Source organism: Contarinia nasturtii, unplaced genomic scaffold, assembly GCF_009176525.2.
Source record: "Contarinia nasturtii isolate CC-2019 unplaced genomic scaffold, AAFC_CNas_1.1 Cnas_scaffold_187, whole genome shotgun sequence".
Classification (NCBI taxonomy): Eukaryota; Metazoa; Arthropoda; class Insecta; order Diptera; family Cecidomyiidae; genus Contarinia; species Contarinia nasturtii.
The window spans coordinates 7441339-7451365 of NW_022197544.1; the positions used below are offsets into that span (position 1 = coordinate 7441339).

At 34.5% G+C, this 10027-nt stretch overlaps 1 protein-coding gene across 3 annotated transcripts; it reads left to right on the top strand.

Moving 5' to 3' along the window:
* The first annotated feature begins 1844 nt into the window (after positions 1 to 1844).
* On the top strand, positions 1845 to 9130 carry LOC116352566 (pneumococcal serine-rich repeat protein-like). Of its 3 annotated transcripts, XM_031785269.1 has the most exons (23): positions 1845 to 1981; positions 2050 to 2435; positions 2562 to 2636; positions 2734 to 2790; positions 2959 to 3304; positions 3375 to 3549; positions 3673 to 3756; positions 3881 to 3952; positions 4027 to 4116; positions 4244 to 4365; positions 4652 to 4726; positions 4950 to 4977; positions 5058 to 5117; positions 5190 to 5312; positions 5401 to 5589; positions 5673 to 5732; positions 5794 to 5835; positions 6348 to 6540; positions 6604 to 7415; positions 8088 to 8151; positions 8271 to 8448; positions 8558 to 8623; positions 8714 to 9130. In XM_031785269.1, the coding sequence occupies exons 1-23, from the start codon at positions 1946 to 1948 to the stop codon at positions 9038 to 9040; spliced, it is 3660 nt and encodes a 1219-aa protein (XP_031641129.1). In that variant the 5' UTR covers positions 1845 to 1945; the 3' UTR covers positions 9041 to 9130. The 3 variants fall into 3 exon arrangements, with proteins under 3 accessions (XP_031641129.1, XP_031641128.1, XP_031641130.1); XM_031785268.1 differs by having other exon boundaries at positions 6348 to 7415; XM_031785270.1 differs by lacking the exons at positions 6348 to 6540; positions 6604 to 7415 and having other exon boundaries at positions 1846 to 1981.
* Positions 9131 to 10027: the final 897 nt, after the last annotated feature.

The window sequence follows — 10027 nt, forward strand, 5'->3', positions numbered from 1 at the left end:
CTAATATTATTGTTTATCATTTAGTATGGAATGAAGATGTTGTTGTTGTTGTTTGACTCGGCTATATGTATGTGTGTTCAAATCTATGTGAATAAATCCGCGTGAAAAGCGAGTTCGGAATTATTTTTTTTCTCTGCTGCCGTTTCTGTTACTGTTGTTTTTGTGCACAGTCAAAAGTTTTGAGCGCACTAAACAATTCCCAAGCGATAAATTTGATGAATACATTTAAAGTTTGGTAGTTAATGAGCATTTACAATCCCGAATTGCGTATACCATGGCTTGGCTTCATGGATGGATGGCTAGATGAATGTGTACAATGTACACTGTTTATTTAGATGTTCAATATGCGAGTATATGTGTGTATTGTACACAGTGTCCCAAAACATATCTATATATGTATATTCTGAAAATTACGCAATGTGCACTGTGCATAAAGTCAAAAGAGGCTTGCAGTTTTGAGATATGTTGAATTTGAGTGCGTGCGCCTGTTCACATAACAACTAAATGTACTGTGTATAATATGATGATGAATTTAATACGAAGATGTGAGACACGCGCGCGCGCTCATTCGAAGCGTCTTGCGTTCGCAATGAAAGTGTAAGAATGGAATGAATATTCTATAGGCAAACACATGGAGACATTTTTTTTGGGGGGGGGGCTTTGAGTTCAACGGAGGAAAAAAATAACTAAGTAAGAGAATACAATTCGTTGCTCAATTATATATATAATTTATAACGGATTTGCTTGGAGCTCTCACCATCTTATGTCTAAATGAAATACATGTACATTTTAGCACAAAATGTATCAAGAATTAAGGGAGCTGTAAGCAAATAAACGACAGATGAATAAGTAGCACTTGCTCACATTCAATAACAACATTCGACCCATTCAAACATCAAAATGAAAAAGTACAATGCTAGTTTTGAGTTCGTGGGTGGTTTTCCCGAGAAGTGTTCATTTTTTGGCATTAAATTTGAAATATTTTGAGATGAAAAGTTTCAATTTAATTTGTGTAATTTGGCCGAAAATTACAAACAAACTAGATACAATAATATCGTTTTCCAGGTATTTCAGACCGCTTCAATTGCACACATGTTCAAACACAATTTCAAAGAACAATCAGTCGAATTATGTATGCAAAGTATTGCATTGATTTATTCACATAGATACACGCATTGCTACACTCTCTTTGATCTTTGTAATTACTTGATGCTTGAATTATTGCAAACGATGCCTGACACCAGTTGGGATTCATGAGTATATTCATCTATTTGGTTAATATCATCTTCATTTTAATCTCTTTTTTATTTTGGAATCGCTTACGAGCAAACCTGATGTGTTTTCAAAGAGATGAAATTATTTCGAAATTTATAATGTAATTTCGTTATTTTTTTTCGTATTGAAGAAGAATATGTAGCAATTGGTTTTTGTTTTGCAATTTATGTCACAGACGTAATAAGTTTGGAAAATTTTTGTCGCGTTATATCATCCAAAAGCGAATGGCATTCAGAAGAATATTATTGTTCTGACGTCTTTGAACAACGTTCGTGGTGATATTGAAAATAATTTGGCACGTTTGATCACATCATTACATCGTATTTGAAACCATATTTGCCCAGGTGAATTAATCCATTTGTCACTTCGTTCATCTTCTAATAAACACCAAATAGAAAAGAGATGTATTACGTGCACAGCGACAGTGAATTACGAATTTGTATTTTCGAATTCTCAAAACAAATTTATTTTGTTGATTTTCCACATTTTTCAATGGATCGAGAAAAAAAATTCCATAGCCCAATGATGTGTGTTTGAGCGAAAAAATATATATAAATGACAAATTATTGAGTAACACGTCGTCAGTTATTAATTTGAATTTCAATAAAACAAAAGAAAACCAAATCCTTGTGAACAGTTAATTTCGTTGCAAAAATTTGTCATTTACACAATGGCAAAGTATAATTTAATCACCCTTATGGTGGCTGTAAGTGATTTATATTAACGGTGATTAAATCTAGCAATTAAACAAAGATCTATATATATATTTTTTAGATGGTGGTTCAGATTTGTGTTGCCGGACCGGTTGAACAAGTTCAACTGATATCCGGTGGATCAAATATGCAAGTGTCATCAACGGCACCGGCTGGTACGGCTCGTACGATGCCAGGTAGCCAAGTTGATAAGACGGCAAAATTGGGAAAAAACGTTTACATTGGATACTATGCATTGATTGGCGCCGATGCTGAAATCGGTGATAATGTGATTGTGTTAAGCGATTCCGTTATTCCGCCAAAGTGCCAAGTGCCCGATAATCGAATCGTTATGAACGGACCATTTACGGTCGATTTGGTATTTCTTCTTCAAGATATGGAATCGATCAACACTGACTACAGAAAACAACATCAATCCACTGTTGACACTATTTTACAAGATAAAAAGTGAGTAATTTATTCACCAGGTCGAAGAAAATTAACGCATTATTTTTCCTTCATATCAAAATCAATCCATCGTTTCCAGCGGACTCTCAATCAAATTAATAAAACGTGGTTGTCCTTTTATTTTAGTTTTAAAGCAATAATTGAAGAAAAAATACACAAGATATTTGAGGAATTATTGAATAATCCCACTACATTTGTCAAGTAAGCTAATATTTCGTTCACAAATATCGAGTATAGTGATATAGATGTTTTCCCATAATTGTACCACTCAAATAAATTATTGAACAATTTGCTGTAGATCTGGCGATTTATATGTGGTTTTAAGAGCGTTTTTACAACATCTTTACGGTGCCAAGTGAGTCATTTTCAATGCATCCAAACGAACAATAAATTCGAAAATAAAAAAGATATCGGCGGATATTTTACAATCTCCTTACTTATACCGCCTTGATTTTAAACGATGTTTGCAGTTTTTACTTTCTTTAGTTTATTTGATTGTTTTCATTCACTAAATTTTTTTTAGACTCAATGAAATGTTGACAAATCAAGATAACAATGGAAGTGCATTCCAAAAGAAAGACATGTCAACGATTCATTTTCCACGGAATCCGACAAATGATGATGAAAATACGCGCAATTATTTAGCAAAAAAACTATTGGCTATTTTTTACGTGTATATGTCACCAGTCACCCAAAGTTTGGACGAATTTACCACACTTGCCGATGCTATCATAAAGGATGATGTGCAAATTGTAACAGCTCAAGAGCTTGCGCAAGATATGAATTCAAATTCAGGAACCAATCAACCCAAATCGGAACGTGTACTGAATGCAGAAAAACTTGTAGCAAATATTCCGCGTGGAACATTGGTCGGTTCATGAAATTTATATTTATTCAAATTATTTACCTTAACATTGGATTACTTTGTTACAATTCAAGGTTGGTGGTGGTCTACTTCCCGGCTGGCTTGGAGGTAAGAAAAAACCAGAAGCTTCGGCTTCAGCTGCAAGTTCGGCTTCAGCTGCATCGAGTTCAACGAGCTCGTTAAGTTCGTCAAGTTCATCGAGTTCGTCAAGCTCATCGAGTGCTTCAAGCACTGCTGCAGCCGCAGGAAGTAAGTGAATATTCAGTTTTCAAATGCAATTTTCATTTTCACATATAGACTGGAAAAATTGCATACATATCTTGAATGTAGTTAAAAATAAGTTAAATCTTACATTTGAAATATTATCCTTAGATACAAAAACTGGTGGTGGTTTTCTTTCCTACTTGTTTGGTGGTAAAAAACAACAAGCCTCTGCTCAAGCACACGCAACTGCAGGTATATACATTTAAATTTTTATTATAATTTTTCCAAGAATTTTTCTTTGGCTTTTCTATTCATATGAGCACCATTTTTTATTTAAAAAAAAAATTAATACCATTATCGAAATATTCGAAAATAGGTCAGAAGGACGGTTTTCTTTCCGGTTTACTTGGTGGTAAGAAGCACCAAGCCCACGCTGAAGCATCTGCAGGTAAAAAGTCATCGAGTTACTTGAAGAAAGGAAAAAAGTTACAACCAAATATTACATATTGTATAATTTATAAGGTCAAGGTAGTGGTGGTTTTCTTTCCGGTCTGCTTGGGGGTAAAAAACAGAGCATTCCACATGCTATCAGTTCTGCTACAGCTACAACAGGTACTTTGAGAACTTTTTTTCCTCGTGCACAATTTACATTTTTGTATTTAATTTCACTTGTTTTACGAAAAATATTCAAACGAAGAAAACAATTGGAAAATAACTTTTTGGAATGTATATTTGCAAGGTCATCAAAGTGGTGGTAGTGGTCTACTTTCCAGTTGGTTTGGGGGTAAAAAACAGAACTCCCTCAGTTCAGCGGCATCTTCCGTAGCTAGTATGGCATCGGCATCATCACATTCAGTCGGAGTGAGTTCAATTTGTTATATTTAATTAAACGAATATTTTCCGATGATATTTTATATAAAATTGTCATCGAATAAATTTACAAGTAAACAATTATGATTTCAACATCCAAACTCGAAAAGTTTCTAAAAGTACACTTCAAATGCGATTTTAAAACAATAAGCAAATTTCATATATGAAAACTTTGAACTGTGTTCAGAAAATGCAAAAACTTTATTCTCTCATATCATCAAAAGCAAGAGAATACCAAAGAAAATAATGAAAAATCAATTTTTATTATGATTTACAGTCTTCTCATTCATTGTCAAATTCTGCAATGGCTGCAGCTTCAGCTTCAGCTTCAGTAGCCGGATTTTCAAGCCCGGTACGTATAACACTCTACTCAATAGTTTCTCTGTTTATACCTGTGTCACCGAGTGTATAAATTCAATCAAAGCCATTATTATCTTATAAATATCGTTCAAACATAAATTTTTTCGATTATAAAGGAAAATTGAAAAATATTTAGCTTAAAATGACGTCAGAATTAAATTTAACCACAAAGCAATAATATTGAAACTAACAAAAAATGTTTATTATTATATCAGAATCACAGCCCTTATATGACTCCTGAACGTAAGTATTTTGAAATAAATGTCGATTTATTTTATTAGTTATGATCAGACATTGTATTGATTGGCGATATTTATTCACAGATGCCAAATACTTCATCGAAGAGCATGGTTATCCTTGTTTCCAGTATTGTCCTTATTGTGGTTGGTATACAAATAATGCTTTCTTCGTCAGATTTTTATTATTTACTCATGCCAAATGGTTTATAATTTAAGGTGGTGATTTCATGGCGCTTATGCAATCAAATGCACAATTCGGACAAACCTTATTACGCAGTAGATCAGCTGGCTCACATCATCATGGTTTCGGCCAAACGCACACAGCAACCTCGAATCATGGTAAATATGTGTGTTTTTTCAAAACTAGTGGAATGAATATTGGATTGAATTTTTAATATGCATTGAGTAAAATTATACTTTTTGCCAGGTGGTCTTCATCGCGTGAAAAGTTTTTCTGGAGATGCACTTAATGGACATTCGCAGCACTACGAACATCGGAAAACTAATGGCGGATCAATGACATCGATTAGTTCAGAATCACATTCTACATCTGGCGGTCTTTTGCATAATGCAGCGAATACCTTGATTCATAATGGCATCTCTAACTCTGGTCATGGTATTAATTGTGTCCATCTATTCTTTCATCGTTATTCTTTTTGTGCTTAAATAACTTTAATGATCAAATTCAATTCCAAATAGGTCAACATGTCTCAACGGGTGCCAGTGCTTCGTCCGCTAATTCATTCGCTGCTAATCACGGTATTGTATTCTTGAACTATACTCGAACTGTGCGTTTATCAAATCTTTTTTTTAAATTTAGGCTATGTGAGCAGTGGTAGTGCAGCCCATGCCTCAAGCGAAGGTAAATATACGTTGTGAAAGAAATTGATTCGCATTCGAACAAAAATTATAGTTATCGTGTTTGGAAAATGTTTCATAAAATATGTGTTATCCATTCAAATAAATACATTTTTGCTCAAAGTTTTTGTTTATAAAAAAAAAATACAATTTAAACTACAATTATGTTGTAAATCGGTGAAATGTCGTTAGTTTCGCGTTCACTTTTTGTGCACGGGTTGTTTTGATCATTACTGAATTCGAATAGGAAGTAAAATAAAAAAAGCAGTAAAATGTATTCGGATAGGATTCAATAAGTTTTTCATTTTTGTTTAAGACACTTAACAGAAGAACACCATTTAAAATCGAAGTATGTTGACAAATGTTTTGTATATTGTTTGAAAAAAAAATGTTGCGTTTTTAAAAATGAGAAAAAATGCTCAAGACTTTTTTAAGACTCGAGGCCACTCCGATGCCTGAAAGTCAACTTGAAACTAACGAAACCTTACACCTACACAAATCCTATCGTTGTTTCAGTTTCAACGGCTCACGAAGAAAGTCGAACCGGTTCGGTCTCTTTTGCTACGTCCAGTGCACAAAATCATGAGCATACAAAACACACACAACAATCTCATCAGATATCTTCATATGCCGATGCTAGTGCAAGCTCAAAGGTCAAAAGTCATCACGAACAATCATCAGCCAGTGCAAACGTTGAAAATTATCATAGGTACGAAGAAATGGAACGTCGTAAACAATCACAATCAATGGCGTCTTCTTTTGCCACTTCCAGTGCTGCCACTTCCAGTGCTGCCTCTTCGAGTGCCGCCACTTCTAGTGCTGCTAACAGTGATAGTAGTCGAACTGAGCATCGTTTCAACGAGAGACAAGATAATCATCGACATCATTCCGAAACGATGGTGGCTTCATCTTATTCAGATTCAAGTGCAAGTCAAAATCATTCACTTGGACTGGCTACTGCACAGATTTCAAACCAAAATCGTTTTGAAGAAATGAAACATGGCCAACAAAGTATGTCTTCTTCCTATGCTGATTCTAGATTCGCCAATACACAGACTGAGAGTCGACGTCGCAGTAAAAGAGATCAATCTACTACAACTACTACAACAACCACAACAACGAGTGAACGTCAACGACTTGAAAATTATCACAGACACCAGCAAATGAAACGCAGCCAACAATCGGAAGAAATGTCATCGTATGCTGGTTCAAGTGCACGTACACAATTCGATAGCAGTCAAAGTCATCGTGAGCAATCATTAGCCAGTGCACAGATTGAGAATCACCGAAGTTACGAAGAAATGAATCATCGTCAACAATCACAAGCAATGGCCGCATCTAGTTCTAGTGGTGGCACACAAATTCAACGACATCGCAGCCACCGAGAAAGAAATCACAACAAAAAAGCACAAATTTTGTCTGTTCATGTAAACGTGGGAAATTCCAATTCACAGCATTATCAACAGCAACAGATTCTCAATCAACATTCACATTCTCATGCCAATTTGTATACCAAGAGTCATTCGGCAAATTATAATCTCGGTTTGTGCGACGATAGAAATTGTATGGCTTGCAAAACATTTGGTAGGTTTCATTTTAAAAAACGCAACTTTTTTTTGTTTCATTTTTTCTATTCATGGTATGAGATTCCGCTCAACAAACACGGTTTTAATTGGTGACATTTACACCCCGCAATATTGCCATACAAATACGATTCATATGGAACAATGACGCATTTTTAGGATTTAGTTTTGATCTCGATTTCTTCCTCTCTTACACACAAAAACACACACACACACACACACACTCATCAGGGCCGATTTGATTAAAATATTTCATTTTCGTTAGTATTTTCATTATAGTAGATTTACCACATCAAATAGAGTAATAATAATTAAAATATAACATGATAGTTATTATCGTAATCGTTACGCTTTATACCCAGTTCTTTCATATTATGCTACAATTATACGGATAAAATACCTTCAGCCGTTCGGTTGAAATTATGGTATTTTCATTCAAAAATCGGAATTAGAAAGTATGCATGATATTTGTTCTTAATGGAAATTTTACCGATTTTGATGCGAATATTTTAGCGAACGTAAATTTGATGCGCTTTAAATTGAATATTGCTTTTTTGAATGTCATACTATAATTAAACCTGATTATTGAAAAATCGAAAATGATTTTCGAATAAGCATAGGTTTTTTTTTCATTGAGCTAATGTTCTGTTGTATGTGCTTTTAATCAAAACAGCTTTAGAGAAACAACGATGGGAACATCACATTATGGACCAACATCAACGACGTAAAGACGAACGGTAAGTTAAAAATGAAACTAATTTATGAATAAATTATTGAGCATATTTCATATTTTAGAACAACGAATGACAATTATATTTGATTTTATTGAATATAATGATTTTTATTCATTTTTTAGATATAGAATGTCTGGTCAGACAGCATCAACTTCAGCAGCAGCAGCAGCAGCAGCAGCGGCATCATCAACTTCAAGTGGCGTTACAGGCATGCATGGTCTTGGCTATAATCACGGTGTATCATCAGAAGCTTCATCCGCAGCTTCGGCTGCAACTTCAACTATTGCAGAAAATAGTCAAGTAAATGAGCATCTCATATTCGTATTGCGTCGAGTTTAAGAATAATTAAAATTCGATGTTTTCGATCAAATTGCCACATCTTAGCTAAATTCTCTTTATTTTTTTTTAGTTTGGACATATCGGACGTTCACATTCATTACCATTGGAAAGGAATGAATCTTGGGACGAATTTTCTGTAAGTATAACTAACATTAACTCAGTTTTAAAACATTTAATTCAACATCAATGGTTGGTAGAAACGTACTAAATTTCGTATGATTAACAGATTCGTAACAATGGCGGAGGAATGGGTATGAATGGAATAGCTGGTGGATCATCTGGCGCAGCCAGTGCATCAAGTGCATCCAGTGCATCTAGCGCATCCAGCGCATCCAGTGCAGCCAGCGCATCAAGTGCATCAAGTGCATCTATTGCAGCCAGTGCATCAAGCGCGTCCAGTACAGCCAGCGCATCCAGCGCATCCAGCGCATCCAGTGCAGCCAGTGCAGCCAGCGCATCAAGTGCATCAAGCAGTAGCTCATCAAGCAGTTCTTCGGGCTCATCCGGCTTTGGGCAAACTGGCTTTGGTGGATCTGCATCTGCAGGTTTTTAAGCCATCAATATTGAATTTCACGAAAGAATTTATAATTTAGTGGGAACAAACCAATAACCGTATTATAAATATTCTATGTTATAAACCAAACATTATGTTGTGATATTTTCATGCAGCTGATTCAGCTCAAGAAGCTAACGTCAGGCACGGAAATGGAGTGAAAACAATATTGCTTGTTATGGTTATAAAAACACTTATAATGTCGCAATCCTTATAACTTCTATTGTTTTCACTCCGTTTCAGCTGCTGAAAATATCTCAATATAATATCTGTTCTAAACAAGTTAAATATTGTTTGTATCGAAAATTCATTTTTGTTCAGTTGTAGATTGTTAGAAAAAAAATCAAAATAAAATAGCAATAAAAGTTCCCGAATTAGACAATAATTTTCCGTGTTTTACTTACAATTTCAATTATGATTATCAAATTTACTTTCTGACATAAGTCCAAATGTGAATTGGATATTATGACTATTGAAACGAAAGTTGTAATTCTCATTGGTTAAACACGTATACACATGTGTGCAAAGGAAAGAACTTTTTGCCATTTGCCGGTAAAATGTAAAAAGATTCGAAAAACTTTCTGATATGAAAATGAAATTGTGCCACTTGATTGTATCCCATATAAATGCATTTATAGGTTGAGTGTCAAAAGGTATAACTTTTATAATACGTTGTAAACTTTTAAAATGTTGTAGCCTTTTTCTGTCATACCACTCTTTCTCGAACATTTTTTTTCTCATTGGTTGCAATGGGCAATTCATTTCATTTGCACCGTATATGGGTTTGGTAAGGGGTATATTACCATTTGTGAAAAAGTTTATTCGCGCCTTTCTTAATTTTATCCCTTTTATTATCAATGCATTTACACTACTTTATTTTTTAAGTCATTTGCAATTTGGTCAATGAAAATCGCAGCATTTACGAGATGCCTTACCCCTTTAGTCGCGCATTATCGTCACAGATAAGAAAAAAAAACCCATTAAACT

What these genes read in the sequence shown, in the direction of transcription:
- LOC116352566 (XM_031785268.1), top strand. Translation starts at nt 1,946, where the DNA reads ATGGCAAAGTATAATTTAATCACCCTTATGGTGGCT. An exon ending in CACAGCAACCTCGAATCATG is followed by an intron (nt 5,313 to 5,400) that starts GTAAATATGTGT and finishes ACTTTTTGCCAG; the next exon opens with GTGGTCTTCATCGCGTGAAA. An exon ending in TATGGCTTGCAAAACATTTG is followed by an intron (nt 7,416 to 8,087) that starts GTAGGTTTCATT and finishes TAATCAAAACAG; the next exon opens with CTTTAGAGAAACAACGATGG.